Genomic DNA, 18,201 nt, shown 5'->3' on the forward strand with positions numbered 1-18,201 from the left:
TGTCCTTGTCCTCCTTTCTACTCAGATCAGGAGAGCTGCTCTGACAACAATGCTGGCTGCACCCACGGTTGTATCCAAGGGCCGTTTGGGGCCCAGTGTACATGCCCTGCGGGCTATCGACTGAGCAATGACTCCAAAACCTGTGAGGATGTGGATGAATGTAATCCCCCTGGACTGTGTAGCCAGCACTGCTTTAATGAGAGAGGCTCTTTCCGGTGCCACTGCCAGGAGGGTTACACTCTTGAAGCAGACCAGCGTACTTGCAAGGCCTCAGGTGAGGAGGGATACGGCTTAAATCTTCTCAGTGTGGAACACATTTCTCCCTTGCAAGTTTTAAATAACAGACCATCCTTCCGTAATACAGTAATTACTTTAATTATTTTAGTATCCATCCTGCATTGATTTGGGTTCCAACATGTTTTCTCCTCTGCACTGGCTGTTGGGAGGGAGGCTTGATAAAGGGAAGCCTGGCCCCCAGACTCTACTGACACACTGTCTTTCTTCTCCCCTGACTTTCTTTGCTGCTCTGATTTCTTAAGATAAGACAAATAACATATGTGTCACTCACTGGCCATCACTGGTGTAATTAGGACATAATCACAAACAAAGGGCTATTTATAGGGAGCGTGCCTGACATGAGCTCCTCTTCCACACAGATAACCCGCTGAAAGGCTTTGCAATACAATAGGACATTATATGGACAAAAGCGCATTCCCAAAGGATTGCCATTTGAGTAGGGTCTATTTAACAGCCTTGTTGTACAGTTTTGGTCAACATCAAACGCTCATAAGTGCTCTTATTAGCATGATAATGGACATGAAAAATAGGTAACGGAGGTTCGATGTCTGTTGGCAGATTCTCGTGAGGCGTTCCTGCTAGTGGCCAGTCGAAATCAGATTGTGCAAGATGACATAACCACTCAGCCTAATGTGGTCCGGTCAGTGATTCGAGATGGACGCAACATTGTGGCCCTAGACTTTGACTCTGTCACCGACCGGGTGTTCTGGTCCGATACGAGCCAGGATAGAATCTGGAGTTCTCACAAGAACGGCAGTGATAGAACTGTGGTGAGTTTGGTTTGCCTTTTTTTTGACACTGCAGACATATTTCATTAAAACTGAAACTGAGTTGGTGTCATTTTCACCAGTATATTTAACATATTTAACTCTTGTGGACAGATATTCGACAGTGGAGTTACTGTGACAGAGAGCCTTGCTGTGGACTGGGTGGGCAGGAACTTGTACTGGACTGACTATGTCCTGGAGACTATTGAAGTGTCTAAACTGGATGGCACGCACCGGACTGTATTAGTTAGTGAAAATGTCACCAACCCCCGAGGCCTAGTGCTCGACCCAAGAGACAGGTCAGATTGTTTTCAGTTTGTGTGCAAATTGATGTCAGGTATTCTCTGTTCGCTTCTTTTCCTCATGAAAATAGTTGGTGTTAAACAACCATTTCTTTTTTAGCGCTCACCTGATGTTCTGGACTGACTGGGGGAGAAACCCCCGCATTGAGAGGGCAAGCATGGATGGGAAACTGAGGACCGTTATCATAAGCAGCAAACTTTACTGGCCCAATGGTCTAACCATTGACTATCCAAACAATTTGTTGTACTTTGCTGATGCCTATTTGGATTTCATTGACTACTGCGATTATAATGGCAACAACAGGAAACAAGTTCTGGCCAGTGACCTGGTGAGTGTATGTTTATGATACAAAATTGTGTATCTCAATTCCATTTTGAATAGCTTGTGTAAGACACACTTTTTTCTTTTGCTACTCTCTGTGAAAAGGTACTGCAACATCCCCACGCAATTACCATTTTTGAGGATTTTGTCTATTGGACCGACAGATACATCAACCGTGTGATGCGAGCTCATAAGTGGCATGGGGAGAACCAGACAGTGATGCTGTTCAACCTCCCTCAGCCCATGGGTCTGGTGGCAGTGCACCCAACCAGGCAGCCAGCAGGTAAATATATATAGTACCTGGATAAAAACCGTTTTGTTGACCTTGTGAATTGGTTTTGTAGTTTGGACATCTGCTGACTCTTTGTGGATGTGCACGTGTCTGTGTGTGGTTTCACAATCTGCAGGAGAAAATCACTGCTTGAGGAGCCCCTGCACACACATCTGCCTACTTTCCGCTGTGGGACCAAGGTACTACTCATGCGCATGTCCCTCAGGCTGGACACTGGCGGCGGACCAAATCACCTGCACCAGAGGTATGCAACCTGCCAAATGGAGGAAAACACTCGTCACTCAGTTTGATGAAAAAGGAAGTCAGGCCAGATGCTGCTGATAAGTTGCTTGTTCTCATAAGGTGCTCGTCTTAGCTGTGGTAATAGTTGTAAAATAGGAAAGCTCTTATAGCAGAGATTATAGTTCTTGCATGCTTTATGCGCAGCTATCTTGATGTCGGTAAGCGGAGATATTTTTGAGAACACTAACCTCGTATTAAAGATCGATCCAGGTACTTGTCAACAGTATTCCATTTGGACTCTCTTGTAAAGTGCTGTTCCAGTCATAAATATTAAGAATCATATAAGCGTGTCTTTCAAGGTCTTAAGAAGACAAGGGACCTTTAATTCGAAGTCCAGGGAGTCTGCCGTAGGTCAACAGCTTAACTCATCTCAGGTTTCAGCCCATTCAAACCAAGCAGACACAGTCTCCCCCCGAGGCCACTGATTATCCAAGAATGAAAATGCCTGACAACCTTTCATTGATTCTAATCTGTGATGACAAAGCAAATCAGATTGTGGAGCCGGCTTTCACCAGTCAATCATCTTCATAGATAAAGGCCTTTTAGCTTGGGATCCCTAATTCACAAAAACAACAGTTTTTTACTGTTGACTGAGTGCACATCCACGCAGTACACCTTCTTAGCTCTGTTTCAGAACTCATGAATCAGTATACTGATTTAAGTCTTTTTTTGGAGGATGAACAGTTTGCAGTCCTGTTTTAAATGTACTTGTAATGTCTGTTTTTCTTTTAGTTGAGGATCCTTTCCTGGTGGTTGTGAGGGACAGCATCATATATGGCATTTCCTTGGATCCAGATGATAAGAATAATGATGCTATGGTTCCTGTTGCTGGGCTTCAAAATGGCTATGATGTTGACTTTGATGACAATGAACGTACCATCTATTGGGTGGAACACCCTGTAAGTGACTGCACAGAACAGTATTCCCCTTCCTAGGTCTTTATTTGTTTCACCATCATGCTGCAGTAAACGAGGAACTTAAATCCATGGCCTTTGTCCACCAGGGTGAGATCCACAGGGTGAAGTCGGACGGGACCAACAGGACAGAGTTTGCCCCTGCTGCCATTCTAGGCTCCCCTGTTGGCCTGGCCTTAGACTGGATTACAGAGAACCTGTACTATACCAATCCAGCTACACAGTCTATTGAGGTGAGACAAATAGTTTTATAATGTGTGCAAATAATCCATTTATGTAGTACCATCACAGCACCAGTTTGTGTTTTGTTTGGCCAGGTTTTAAAGTTGAGAGGGGAGGTACAGTACCGGAAAACTCTGATCACAAATAACGGCTCTCCAAGTGGCGCTGGCAGTCCTGTTGGCATTGCAGTGGACCCTGCACGTGGGTAAGCCCCATTTAACACAATCCTGGCACGGCCATTCAGTCCAACACTCACTGAGCTCTAATAGCCTTCTCATCGCCATCTGCTTTGCCTCTAGAGAGATCTCAACCACTGTTACTGAACAACACATGGCATTTTAAAACCCCTCTAATATTAACACTTTGCAACTCAGATGCTGGCATTTACATTATGTAATGCTTCAGCCCCTGGTCTGTGACCTGGACATTTTTCATCCAATATCTCCGCTAGTTTACTGCAACATATTGCACATATTACGATTATTAGATACCATATTCTATGTACAGATAATACCATATACAGACAACCACAACACTGACCTGCAATCTTACTTATTCCTAAGCAAACTGTACTGGACAGACCAAGGAACAGAGAGTGGCATCCCTGCCAAGGTGGCATCTGCAGACATGGATGGATTAAACCCCATCACCCTGTTCACCAACAACCTCGATCACATTGAATTCCTCACTGTGGACATCCAAGAAAACAAGCTGTACTGGGCTGTTACAAGCACTGGCGTGGTGGGTCTTCACTTTCCTAGCTTTCTGTGAAGTTTTTAATAACAGCCTGCACCTTAATTTTAATATTGATAATTATTTGAAATACATAATATTCCTGTTGACATCTTATCTGTCATTAAATTGCCACAGATTGAGCGTGGCGACCCAGATGGAAGTAACCGCATCACCATAGTGACAGGCTTGTCTCACCCCTGGGGTGTGGCCGTCTATCAGAACTACCTCTACTTCACTGACCGCGACTTTGAGGTCATAGAGCGGGTGGACAAGTCCACAGGTGCCAACAGGGTGGTGTTGCGAGACAATGTGTCTGGACTCAGAGTTTTGAAAGTTCATTTTCGAGAGAGTGAGTTGCACAAACACACATCATCAAAATGACTTAGTCCTGTTTGTGTCAGTTTTAGGCTTCTTGTTGCTCTTACTTGTGTTGGTCACACTGTATTGTCTCTACATACTCAGCATCTGCAGGTACATCAAATGGCTGCACCAACAATATAGGAGCGTGTGAGCAGCTCTGTCTCCCTCGGCCGCAGAGTCTGTTTACATGTGCATGTGCCACCGGTTTTAAACTTAATGCTGACAACAAGACCTGCGCTCCCTACCAGTCCTACGTCGTCGTCTCAACTTTATCTGCTATTAAAGGCTTCAGTATAGAAGGGTCAGACCACTCTGAGGCCATGGTGCCTGTGGCTGGAAGAGGTCAGTGACACATATGTTATTTACTATACCGCAGCTTATAATACCTTCATTCGTTTCTGTCAAAAAACTAGCCACAATTATAACCTTAATAACTATCTGAGAAATAAAATTTCAGATGTTTATGACATGATCATTGTGTTTGATGTCACACTAATGGCCTCTAATGACTGGGTCATCCTCTTGCAGGCCGTAATGCTTTGCACATCGATGTACACATGGCTTCTGGATTCATCTACTGGTGTGACTTCAGCAGCACTATGGCAACACAGAACGGGGTCAGACGGATCAAGCCAGATGGCTCAGGATTACGTAGCATAGTAACATCTGGTATAGGACGCAATGGGATTCGAGGCATTGCTGTAGACTGGGCTGCAGGTATGCTGCTGTTTTCTATGTTTTGTTTGTCACATAAATAATGAGCAGTTAAGTCTATAGTAAACTAAACTCTCTCGAGTTGTGATTCCCACTTAAGCTATGTATTTATTCATGTATTTATATTTTTATGGACAATACTTCCTCATTACTTAAAGTAGCAGTTGCTTTCTTATCTTGGAGTTGTTGGTTTTGAAACTGATATAGCTTAAGTTCACCACATCAATCAAAGACTACCTTTTTAATTTTGAGTATAATCCTACTACGATAACAGCTTTAGTGTTTATATTAAGTCTATTGTATATACATATAGCCATATCTTTCCAAAGTGATGCAGTTTTTTTACAGTACACCTGATTATTTAGTTTAACTAGTTTCAACCTGCTTTGTGATACAGGCCATGGGCAGCAGACCTGCCATGTAGATTCAAAGTTAAGAAGCTTTGTCACTGTGCTGGGAGTTCTGTCCCACACGGGTGGCAAGAACAAGGTTATTTGGGGAAAACAGCTTCAAGTGGGAAAATAGTTTCATTCTGACTCATTCATAATGACGTCACTGTAAGTGAGAGCTCAACAGAAATCTGTTTTTGTACTGATTACACAGCCATTAAGCTAGGTTTCTACACCATGCATGATTAGCTTCCCTTCCGGTCTATGTTTTTGATATCATTTTGTTGGATTTTATTACTGGGAAATACAGTGTGACCACTCTAAAAGCAGGCTTTACTGGATTCTGTCCTCAGGAAACTTGTATTTCACCAATGCCTTCCTGACGGAGACGTATGTTGAAGTACTCCGCCTGAACACGACTTTCCGCAGGGTGCTGCTGAAGACACAGGTGGACATGCCACGCCACATTATTGTTGACCCCAGAAACAGATACTTGTTTTGGGCCGATTATGGTCAGAATCCCAAAATTGAGCGAGCACTCTTGGATGGAACCAACCGTACTATTTTAGTGTCTTCAGGGATTATCACTCCACGAGGCCTTGCTCTGGACTGGCAAACTGGCTATGTCTACTGGGTAGACGACTCTCTGGATATGATTGCTCGAGTCAACCCCAGAGGAGGGGAGACAGAGATAGTCAGGTATGGCAGCCGCTACCCAACTCCTTATGGAATCACAGTATTTAAGAGTAGTATTATTTGGGTGGACAGAAACCTCAAGAAGGTGTTCCAAGCAAGCAAAGAGCCAGGAAGCACAGAGACACCTTCTGTCATTAGAGACAACATCAATATGTTGAGGGATGTTACTATCTTTGACCAGCACGCCCAGCCCACCAGTCCCCAAGAACTTAACTACAACCCTTGCATGGAAGACAATGGACGCTGCGCCCACTTCTGCTTTGCCCTGCCAGGTTCGGACACAGGTCCCCAGACAAAAAAATGCAGTTGCGCTTTTGGAAATCTTGCAGCAGATAACGAGAGCTGTGTAGTGTCGAGGGATGATTACCTCATCTACACTACAGAGAGCACAGTGCGCAGCTTGCGACTTAACTATGAGGACCATGCACTCCCCTTCCCTGTCGTCAATGTGCCTCGTACTTCAGTAGCACTGGATTTTGACCTCACAGATAGGAGGATCTACTTCACACAGAGCTCAGGAGCAGGAGCAAGCAAGATCAGCTACATCAGCCTTTCTTCTCCCACCTCAGCTCCTGTAGTGGTGGCTTCAGGTATGTCTTCCTTTCATGCTGTTAGTTTTGTTTGGTAATTTATACTAGTGATAATACTGATGTTGTGGTTGCTGTGGTTTGACAGATCTTGGAGCTCCTGATGGCATTGCTTATGACTGGATAAACAAAAGAATTTACTACAGTGACTATGTGAACCAGAGCATCAGCTCTATGTCCACGGATGGCTCTCAAAGGACTATTATTGCTCATGTGTCCAGGCCAAGGGCCATCATGTTGGATCCCTGCAGGGGGTAAGACTTACACAATACAATGTCTTGGTTCATGAGATTAAAATGGACATTTATAAATGAATCCTTTCCAATTCAACAGATACATGTATTGGACAGACTGGGGAACCCATGCAAAGATTGAGCGTGCTACCTTAGGAGGAAACTTCAGAACAGAGATTGTGAACAGCGGTCTGGTGTGGCCCAATGGCCTGACCTTGGACTATGAAGAAGGGAGGCTCTACTGGGCAGATGCCAGCTTGTAAGATCTGAAAGAAAAAAAATTATTTTATTATCTGTCTTGTTGTCTCTGAAGCGACTGCTATTGTCAACCTTTTGCTCTGCCATCAGACAGAAGATTGAGCGATCATCTCTCACTGGGGCCAACCGTGAGGTCATTGTCAGTACAGCCATCTATCCATTTGCCATGACCATGTTTGGACAGTTCATCTACTGGACTGACTGGAACACGCGCAGCATCTATCGGGCCAACAAGCATGATGGTTCTGACCAGACGGTCATGATCCAGAACCTCCCATCTCGACCAATGGACATCCATGTTTTGGCCAGCAGGAAGCAGCAGCAGTGTGACAGTCCCTGCCAGCAATTTAATGGAGGCTGCAGTCACATCTGCACACCAGGTACACGCCGTCACTTTGTTTTTACCATTTTAGTTTTTTTAAGAAGTGAATATGCAGAGGAATCGCTAAAATTGGAAAACTAACCGTTCCGCAATTTTGTCTAATTAGGGCCTAATGGAGCCGAGTGTCAGTGTCCATCAGAGGGCCGCTGGTACCTGGCTGACAACAAGTATTGTATCCCTGATAACGGGACTCGCTGCCAACCTGGCCAGTTCACCTGTATGAATGGCCGCTGTATTCGGGCCCAGTGGAAATGTGACAATGACAATGACTGTGGAGACGGCAGCGATGAGTTGGAGAGAGTCTGCGGTATGGTGACCTTAGACAAGTTTGATTTCATTTTTTTCATAATGCAACCTTGGCTTTCTTGCATCATTGAATCGCTCTTTCCCCCTCGTTTCTGTCTGTAGTTCTTTCTCCTTGACTTTCACTGATACTAACAAATTCTGTTTTTCTTAACAAATTTCTTTCTAAGGACATAAACCAATCTTCAGTTACGCTGGTGTGTATTCTTGTGATTAAATTTCCAATGACTTACTCTTCTCTAAGTAATAACACAAATCAGCACTAACACACGAATCAATGTGCTTGTCTTTGCATGCAGCCCCGCAGTTGCTGCCATCATTTATTGCCCTGTCAGGTAAAATGTGTTTGAGTGTACCGGCCCCTGTTTCCTCTTCACCTCACTCTCTATTGGCCAGAGCTCTGACCTCTTCCTGTCTCTGATTGGCAGCCTTCCACACCTGTGAGCCTACGGTGTTTACTTGTGGCAATGGGCGCTGCGTGCCCTACCACTACCGCTGTGACCATTACGATGACTGTGGAGACAATAGCGACGAGGTGGGCTGTCTGTTCAGACCTTGTGACGCCAACACAGAATTCTCCTGTAACAATGGGCGCTGTATTGCAAAGGACTATGTTTGCAATGGCATCAACAACTGCTATGACAACGGCACCTCTGATGAACAAAACTGCCGTAAGTATCCTCAGTGTGCCACAGAAACTAGACAGGGATAGATACTCGTCAGCGAGGCTATTAAATACATTCTAATTTTTGTTTATCTCAGCGGAGAGAACCTGCCAGCCAGAGCACACAAAATGTCAGTCTACCAACATTTGCATCCCACGTTCCTATCTATGTGATGGAGACAACGACTGTGGGGATATGAGTGACGAGAGCCCAACACACTGTGGTGAGTTCACCAATAGTTGGACACGGCGACTTTCCATTTCCATGGCTAGTTAATGTTTTCTTTTATACACCAACTGTACAGATTATCTCTTGTAGTTTTAGATGCCTTTACTGTCCTTGCTTCAAAGCTATTTAATAAAATGAATTACGGCTGCAGTTAACTTAGATGTAATATTTTATGTCTTGTTCTGTCTATTTTTCATCCGTTTGTTTTTTTCCAGTTGTGAGCTTTTTTTTCTTCTTTGTGAATTACTTGGTAAACAAATGGTGTAAGTTTTTTTTTTTTAATGCACATATTTAACATCCATATTTTTTTAACTTCTAAGTGGAAACAATCTTAGTTTTACTATGTAGTCACCAAAGAAGGAATTAGAAGTATTAGAGTATGAGAAGCATTCAACAACAATGGCCTGTTAAAAACAAAATTTGCAGATTTGCAGAAAATTTTAGAAAAAGCTTGATCCTACAGTGTTTTAGAACAAGAAATAATTTAGAGTATATTACATGTCACAAACGAAGGATCTTATTCTGTTCAGCCTGGGAAAAACTGGATTTTAATCAACCAAATCCTCCAAGTAATTTCACGCCTTTCTACATCTTCTACGTAGCTTCATCCACATGTTCCCAGAGTGAGTTCCGCTGCTCCAGCGGCCGCTGCATCCCCGCCCACTGGTACTGTGATGGAGGGACTGACTGCGCTGACGGCTCTGATGAACCCCTCTCCTGCAGTGAGTGCTGTGCACAACTCCCTCGCCCCCAAAAAAAGACTTTTGGCTTTGTGCGTCTGCCCCCACCCTATTATCAGCTGCTCGGTTATTGTGTGTTTGTGTCCGTCCGCCGATCTGCATCTGTGTGCAGTGTGAGAGCGGGCTGTGAGTGATGTAGCGGCGACTGCGAGTCATTGGTGTATTTCTTTGTTGACGATGTGGTCAGTCAGGCCTCCTATTGTGTGCTGCATTCCTCTGTGGTGACGCCCCTCAATGTCCTCTGACAAACAGCACCTCCCCCTCCCTTTGTCCACCAGGGGTTACAGAGCCTCACTTTGGCTTTTGTTTAGAAAGCTCACCATGCATGGGAATGTGGAGTTGCCATGACTATTTTGAAAGCTTTGCCAGTGTTGTTTTGTGCCTTCCGTATTAGTTGAAAAGCAGTGGGGGAAGTACCTGAGATAATTGGCAATCATGAAAAGGAAAAAAAACTATGTAGTAAAAATGATCCTTTACATTGGATGTACATCAACTGGCAATCACAACACTGTATTTGTTTTGCCGCGCTATCTGCGATCTAATGTGTATGATTTGTCTTTGCAGCCACGCTGGTCAGAACCTGCAACGCAGATCAGTTCCGCTGTGATGACGGCAGATGCATTGCCTCATCCTGGATCTGTGACGGGGACAATGACTGTGGTGACATGAGTGACGAAGACCAAAGGCACAACTGTGGTATGCATCCTTTATCCTTTCCCTACACCTACCCACAACACTTCCCCTCCAAGACCATTATCTCCTCAAATTTCCCTCTCTTCATCACGTTCTTATTCAGGATGCTGACATCTTTAGGTACACACCCCTTAGGTAGTGATGTAGGGGCAGACACTGGCAGTCAGTGCCCAGCGCCTTAGTCTCCTGTAGACAGTCTCCAGTCTAAGAAGCTGACATTCCTGATTTCTCCTGCCTCACTCGTTACTTTGTGCACGTCTCCTTTCTCTGGCTTCCTAGCTCAGGGTGGATCAAGATTCTTATAATTCACCAATGTGTGCTCCAAAAATAAGATGCCTGAAGCTAAAGACTTTGGCACTGAGTGAGCCTCTGTCGGAGACTTACTTCAAACAAAGGGACTCAATCACATTAGATGGAAGAAATTGTAGTCACAGCTGCATGTTTTGAAAAACATGTTGGAATGTGTGGATTGTAGGTTAACCTGTAGTCTTCGCTATCACTCTTATAAATTTTCTTCCATGATTTTGCTTTGTTTGTTTCCCCCAGCCAATCGCACATGTTCCAGTAATGAATTCACCTGTGTGAACAACCAGCCACCTCAGCGGAAGTGTATTCCACGTGACTGGGTGTGTGACGGAGATGCAGACTGTGCAGATGCTTTAGATGAGCGCCAAAACTGCACACGCAGATCCTGTGGCATCAATGAGTTTACCTGTGGTAACGGCCTCTGCATACGCAGTTCCTACAGGTTAGAGAAAACTCATCATGATGAATGACATCTGTAGCGAGTCTGTCTGGAAATCTGAGTTAATTTCCTGCCTGTTCGGATATCAGGTGTGATCGCCGTAATGACTGTGGAGATAGCAGCGACGAGCAGGGATGCACCTACCAGCCTTGCCAGCAACACCAGTTCACCTGCCAGAACGGCCGCTGTGTGTCCCACGACTTTGTCTGCGATGGCGACAATGACTGTGGGGATGAGTCTGATGAGCTGGAGCACATGTGCCACACACCAGTACCCACCTGCCCACCTGGAGAGTTCAGATGTGACAATGGACACTGTATCCCTCTGAGCCAGGTGTGCGACAGGAACGATGACTGCTCTGACAACAGCGATGAGAAAGGATGTGGTGAGTGCAAAGAAATGTTGACAATACTTAAAGAAATCAGTAGTATTTGTCTGTAAGTGAAATTCTTGAGCTTGTGCATGCTCTTAGTTATAAATGAAATATCTACTGTGTGCTAGGGAAAGACAGCCACCGATGTTCATATGTGTATTGTTGGATGGCTCTCATACATTTCTCTCTGTAGGGATCAACGAGTGCACGGACCCGTCCATTCATCACTGCGATCACAACTGCACAGACACACCTACCAGTTTCATCTGCACGTGTCGTCCCGGCTACCGCCTCATGTCTGACAGCAAGACATGTGACGATGTCAACGAGTGTGCAGACACCCCCAGCGTGTGCAGCCAGGTCTGTGAAAACACCATGGGCTCTTACGTGTGCAAGTGTGCGCCAGGATACCTCCGAGAGCCGGATGGGCACAGTTGCCGTCAGAACAGCAACATCTCACCCTACCTCATCTTCAGCAACCGCTACTACCTGAGGAACCTGTCAACAGACGGGCAGGCCTACTCTCTCATTCTGCAGGGCTTGACCAGCGTGGTTGCCGTGGACTTTGATCGTGTCGACAAGCGTCTCTACTGGATCGATGTGAGCCGCAGAGTGATAGAGAGGATGTACTACAACGGCAGTAACAGAGAGGCGGTGGTCAATGGAGTTCTGCACGGGGAAGGACTTGCAGTTGATTGGATAGCCAGGAAACTCTACTGGGTGGACAGCTTTTTGGATTGTCTCAAAGTGTCTGAACTCGATGGGCGCTTTGTTAGAAAACTGGCTGAACACTGCGTCGACGCCAATAACACCTACTGCTTCGAAAACCCCAGAGGCATTGTGTTGCATCCCAAATACGGGTATGTATTCAATTTGTATAATAACAACTGATCAATATGTTGGCATGGCCGGTATTAATGGGCTTTGTTGCCATTTTCACTTGTACTGGCTTTTCATAACACACTGGTTGAAATGATGTGCAAAATTATTTTGTGTCTTTTCCCTGTCTCTGTCTTAAGTCTGTTTCTTAGTAAAACCCATGAGTCTCTAATTGTCTCGGAGGATCCAGTTAGGAAGTCATGACAATGCAAATTAGTTCAGATTGTATTTTTATCTATGGACAAATGTCACTTTTGCATGTTAATTTCACCTGCTATGCACTGGCTTGTTAGGGTCGGACTTTCTAGGTCGGATTAGCAATTAATTGAAATGTGGACATTTTCTAGCACAGGTGAAATTGGTAAAGCGATTGGTTCAGCAAACAATAAGTGGGAATAAGATATTTATTGTGAGACTAGAAAAATACTAAATACTTAAATGTCAAATGAAGCGTTTTTATAATTTATCCAAATGTTAAATTTGAATACATTTGGCCTCCAGAATACACTGGGCAACGCCATATCACAATCAACCAATAGGTATTTTTTTTGCTAAATTAAATTCTCAATATCACAGCTGGTATTGCCAGACTTTGATAAAGGCGTTGTTAACAAGTAAAGCCTTTTCTTTAGCTGTATCTATAGAACTGATCTAAAGTAATTATTTTTGCTCCCTGTTAGATACGTATACTGGACAGACTGGGGAGACACGGCCTTCATAGGTCGTGTTGGGATGGATGGAACCAACAAAACAGCCATCATCACCACAAAGGTGGAGTGGCCAAATGGGATCACAATTGACTACACCAATGACAAGCTCTACTGGTCCGATGCTCATCTTAACTACATTGAGTAAGTTTGTCACAAAGTGGTCCCGTTCTTTGAGCCTGCAGTAGAAGAAAACTGGTAACCCTTTTTTATTATTTCTTTTGTAAGATACTCCGACTTGAATGGTCATCACAGACACACGGTGTATGATGGCGTTCTGCCGCACCCTTTTGCCTTGACTGTGTTTGAGGACACTGTGTATTGGACTGACTGGAACACGCGCACAGTGGAGAAAGGCAACAAATACGACGGCTCTGGCCGTGAAGCCCTGGTTAACACCACACACAGACCATTTGACATCCACGTGTGCCATCCTTACAGACAGCCTATTGGTGAGTATTCACGATACCCTAAACAATACCTGGCCTGTATTTGCTCAGTTGTGCTGAACTGATATTCTACGACTGACTGTGGCTCTTCCTCTCATAGTAAACAACCCCTGTGCGGTGAACAATGGGGGCTGTTCTCACCTGTGCTTGATCCGTCACGGGGGGCGAGAACACACCTGTGAGTGCCCCGACCATTTCCTGGCTGTCCAAATACGAGGTGTGACCCAATGCCTTCCCATGTGCAGCAGCACTCAGTACAGATGTGCTAACAATGAACGGTTTGTCAAGTTTCCTTTCATGTGTGGCGTGCTCAATGATCTTTTGATGTGATGTGCAGAATTTAGTGAAACTGTCATAAACACACAATTAAGATGATTGGTAGTGATTGTGGCTTTTTCTAATGATATTCCTATCACAGAAACACCTCTGCTTACATCCTTGACATTACCCTAAGTATATTTTATCCATGCATCCATCATTTGTCTTTTCAAGAACATAAATATACTCTTGGAATTGGAAGAACAGCACCCCCTGCTGTTATAATGACGTAATGAATCATTTTAGACAATATATACTGCATTTTCTAGTTATGGTTTTTATAAGATGTTTCACATAAAGTATGTCCTCACAGGCTACAAATCTTCTTGGCAAAGGCTTTTACATATTTATACGTTTACACTTGTGCTTCAACATACATGTGTACATTTATCTTTTAAAACCATTTATATTATCTCTGAAAGTAGGAGTTTTTATTAATGATGCAGATACTGTAGGTGATAAGCAGTCTGTTCTGGGCTAAGAATACATTACTCAACTCACGGGTTCGTTACATAATGCAAAGCTCACGCCCTATCTCTGCTTCAATAGCTGTATTCCTATCTGGTGGAAATGTGATGGGCAGAGAGACTGCAGGGACGGTTCAGACGAGCCCTCCACCTGCCCAGTGCGCCACTGCAGGCTTGGCCAGTTTCAGTGCAGCGATGGAAACTGCACCAGTCCGCACTTCCTGTGTAACACCATCCAGGACTGTCATGATGGCTCCGATGAAGATGCTGTGCTATGTGGTGAGTTTAATGTCTTATTTACGTAAGTTTGCCTTATGGTTCACGTCTGTGTTACTAAGGACCTCCGCATTGTTAACATATATTTCTGTCAACTGTGACTGTGTTTTCCTTCTAGCTGCACACCAGTGTGAAACTCACCAGTGGCAGTGCGCTAACAAGCGGTGCATACCCGAGTCGTGGCAGTGCGATGGTGAGGATGACTGTGGTGATCAGTCCGACGAGGACCCCACCCACTGCTCCACCAGGACCTGTCGCCCCGGACAGTTCAAGTGCCGCAACGGGCGCTGTATCCCTCAGAGCTGGAAGTGTGATGTTGATGACGATTGTGGTGACAATTCTGATGAACCATTGGAGGAGTGCAGTAAGTAATTTACAGTTTCTTTCTCTTTTTTTTTTACTCTACTCATGCATTTTTTTGTATTATAAAGAAACTAACATCTGCATTCTAATACTGTAATTCAGGTTATAATCACATTAGGGTCTGACTCTTAGCTCAGATGAAAATGCAATAAAACAAAAAAATGCAGATTCAACTCAAAGTCTGGTCCATAGATATAAAAAACAGCATAGTCTCTGTCTTAATTAAGCCTCATGGTATTTTCTCCACAGTGGGACCAGGATATCGATGTGACAACCATACAGAATTTGACTGCAGGACCAACTACCGCTGTGTGCCGCTTTGGTCAGTTTGCAATGGCCACAATGACTGCAGAGACAACAGCGATGAGCAGGGCTGTGGTGAGTCTTCAACAACAATCATTGTGACAGATCTCACAGCCGGGTCCAGGTCCTGTAGGATTTATCAATGTTAAAGCTTTCCATCTTCCACATTTACATTTGGAGGTTTCTGGAGAAAATAAGAAAATTGCAGGATTGAAACAAGACATTTGCTCAAGGAGTGAGTGACAGGTAATTAGCTAACACCTCAGCCTCCTGTGAAACATTACACAGTGGTAGTGGGAGGTGCTGATGGAGAACGTCTCACCACTCGCCCTCCCCCACGGTTTACCGCTCCCTGAGAGCACCACAGATTTATGAACTGTCCATTGGTATGAGTCTACATAAATGTGTGTATGGGTGTGTGTTGTTGCTCTGTCCTTGCGTGGGGGCAGGGTTCACAAGTCTCTTTGTACTTGCTACGATCCAAACACACTCGGAGAGGTCCTCCCGTCTCTTATCGGAGGCCCTCACTCCATTAGTGCCGTGCCTGCGCAGGAGGGGAGATCTGTGCTAATCTTCCCATAAGAATGTAGCAGATGGGCCAGGTGGAGGGCTACGAGGGCAGGACTAGCTAACACCGCGCTATCTTTGACCCCCAGCGCCGTGTGGTAGAGACGGCTCAGACCAGCTCTGCTCCACTCCTCTCCCCTCTGTGCTTCTCATCTCCTGCTGTCTTATCCTCTTCAGACGTACACTGGCATGGATAGAGGTCACCCATCTGTCTCTGGGAGTCTGCTCTCCTCCCCACATGACTTTTGCAGTTTAATTAAAAAACATCATGTCTTTCATTTCATTCATGGCACATTCACTATCACTTTACTGCACTTAAATCATATCCTATCATATCACGATCTTGCTGTGCTTAAATTAAATCTGTCATATAAAGTTTATTACACTGTATGTTAAAGCCAGTAAGGTGAAAAATGAAAGCGAGCATTTTTAACAATAAATGTAATGCGCAATATAGTCAGTGCAACTTATTAATAACTACATCCACTTTAGGCAGTTTGATCCTGGCCCTGCCTTTGTAGAAGTTGTAATGTTAAGTTGGATAAATGCAGTTGGATAGTCCTACTACGAGTCAGAGCCATTGATTGGTCCAGCAGATCTTTGCTGGAGCATATTCAGTTCCCAACCGAGAGACCCCAGACCAACTTTCCACCACAAACTAAGGGACTAAGGAAGTCGGGCTGGCTTTCAGGCTAAAGAGAAGTTATTTTGTATGAGAATCTACTGGGGCCAGAGATTTTTTGTAGCCGGCACCTAGTGACACTTAGTGGTATTGCGCTCTGAGCCATCCACATAATGACTTCACCCTGGCTACATTCATATTTGCTGTACATGTGTTTTATTAGAAGGTGTTTCTTGCGTTTTGTTTTCGGCATGATTAGGCATGATTAGGTGATGAGGGTAGACTCAGATTAGCAACACATTTTTGCCGGACGGTTTTACAAGATAGCAATAGCTTTAGCCGGGCTAATAAACTGGAATCTCAGCATGCGTTGGTCACAAAATATAAAATACTAAAGATGTAAGTCATTGTTATTTCTCGTAGTATCCGCATTTAGTTTATGTGTAAAAGTAATTTGTCTTTTGCCGGTTTATTGGTGTCTAACTCACACAGATAAGACTAACTTGTAAAAAAATACCAAAGCCAAGTATCTCATTCTGTGTTTCACAAAGTTAAACCAAGAAACCATCGGATGCTCTTTAAGTAAATAAGTACTCATAGAAAAGCAAAATAAACCTCCCTTAATTGGACATAATGGCTCAAAATATTGCTTTAATTTGCCTACTCTTTTCCCAGCTGAAGTGACCTGTGATCCTAACGGAGACTTCCGCTGCGACAACCACCGCTGCATCCCACTGAGGTGGAAGTGCGATGGGGATGACGACTGCGGGGACAACTCCGATGAACGCAGCTGCAGTGAGTGATGCCCGCCTTCACAGATGAACACACACAAACCGTTTGCGCTTGAGTAACGCTTTCACTAAAGCTCCGGCCCTGCAAATTGTCCGAATGAGAAAGTGTTGATCGCAAAGAATAGTCAGCATTTTATCTGACAGCAGGGAGTTTTTGTAAGAGGCTCGACACTTCTGCCGACGGTGGAGCGCTGAGAGAGGTAGTCTTATCAGCTGCTAGAGAAACAGGCTGTCCTCGTGTGTCAGAAAGAGGGAGTCAAGGAGGTTGTCACCCCTTGCCCTGGAGAATTTAAACATGTCTGAGAATATGCCAGTTAATAAGGATAATGTAACTTCTCAAAAAGAGAAACAGTGATGCTAAATCAAAGTGGTTCCACTCCTTGTGTTGTTTGTCTCCAATGAACCTGAGCTCAATGCAGAGGCTGCTCACAGTGCTGTGTGAGGGTGTTTACTGTTATAATGTGGAAAGAAACAATACAGAACATTTTATGTACCACCACAGAAATTTGTAGAATCTGAGCAGACTAAGAAGAACGAAATCCCACTAGAGCTTGTATCTCTAATGTGATTAAATACAAAAATAAGGTTCTGCTTGGATTTCGCATTGTTTAATTTTGGTTTCCATGTTTTCTCCCAGCGCCACGCGCATGCACCGAGAGCGAGTTTCGTTGTGATAATCTGCGCTGCATTCCCAACCGTTGGGTCTGTGACCATGACAACGACTGTGAGGACAACTCGGATGAAAGGGACTGTGGTAAGTGGAGGCTCTTTGTTTTGGCTCGGGATCTGGCTGTTTGTGAGTAACGGAGGGCCGCACTAAACAAAGAACCAATAAAACTTCCAAGTTTTGAAGCATAGACAGACAGGACCACCAACAGGCATTTATTCAGATTGAGTTTATTCAGTCTGCTACAAATGAAAGAGTTGTACAATACACTGAGTACAGGACAGATCGCTGCT

General features: G+C 44.4%; 1 protein-coding gene across 1 annotated transcript in view; it reads left to right on the forward strand.

Moving 5' to 3' along the window:
• Positions 1-18,201, forward strand: part of lrp2a (low density lipoprotein receptor-related protein 2a) — a gene marked incomplete at both ends in the record, with an annotated part of 42,592 nt that overhangs the window by 17,732 nt on the left and 6,659 nt on the right. The window contains 33 exons of the mRNA XM_084544818.1: positions 26-274; positions 856-1,067; positions 1,179-1,363; positions 1,467-1,695; positions 1,794-1,971; positions 2,096-2,224; positions 2,995-3,161; positions 3,266-3,409; positions 3,494-3,603; positions 3,962-4,139; positions 4,269-4,482; positions 4,596-4,835; positions 5,022-5,210; positions 5,950-6,882; positions 6,968-7,133; positions 7,213-7,371; positions 7,461-7,750; positions 7,859-8,059; positions 8,484-8,726; positions 8,818-8,943; positions 9,551-9,670; positions 10,253-10,384; positions 10,928-11,129; positions 11,216-11,511; positions 11,693-12,359; positions 13,059-13,229; positions 13,314-13,537; positions 13,635-13,812; positions 14,402-14,598; positions 14,714-14,959; positions 15,208-15,336; positions 17,126-17,245; positions 17,879-17,995. Coding sequence (XP_084400944.1) covers positions 26-274; positions 856-1,067; positions 1,179-1,363; positions 1,467-1,695; positions 1,794-1,971; positions 2,096-2,224; positions 2,995-3,161; positions 3,266-3,409; positions 3,494-3,603; positions 3,962-4,139; positions 4,269-4,482; positions 4,596-4,835; positions 5,022-5,210; positions 5,950-6,882; positions 6,968-7,133; positions 7,213-7,371; positions 7,461-7,750; positions 7,859-8,059; positions 8,484-8,726; positions 8,818-8,943; positions 9,551-9,670; positions 10,253-10,384; positions 10,928-11,129; positions 11,216-11,511; positions 11,693-12,359; positions 13,059-13,229; positions 13,314-13,537; positions 13,635-13,812; positions 14,402-14,598; positions 14,714-14,959; positions 15,208-15,336; positions 17,126-17,245; positions 17,879-17,995 — 7,341 coding nt within the window. The remainder of the gene's footprint in view (positions 1-25; positions 275-855; positions 1,068-1,178; positions 1,364-1,466; positions 1,696-1,793; positions 1,972-2,095; positions 2,225-2,994; positions 3,162-3,265; positions 3,410-3,493; positions 3,604-3,961; positions 4,140-4,268; positions 4,483-4,595; positions 4,836-5,021; positions 5,211-5,949; positions 6,883-6,967; positions 7,134-7,212; positions 7,372-7,460; positions 7,751-7,858; positions 8,060-8,483; positions 8,727-8,817; positions 8,944-9,550; positions 9,671-10,252; positions 10,385-10,927; positions 11,130-11,215; positions 11,512-11,692; positions 12,360-13,058; positions 13,230-13,313; positions 13,538-13,634; positions 13,813-14,401; positions 14,599-14,713; positions 14,960-15,207; positions 15,337-17,125; positions 17,246-17,878; positions 17,996-18,201) is intronic.

Source organism: Chelon labrosus (assembly GCF_963514085.1).
Source record: "Chelon labrosus genome assembly, chromosome: 5".
Classification (NCBI taxonomy): domain Eukaryota; kingdom Metazoa; phylum Chordata; class Actinopteri; order Mugiliformes; family Mugilidae; genus Chelon; species Chelon labrosus.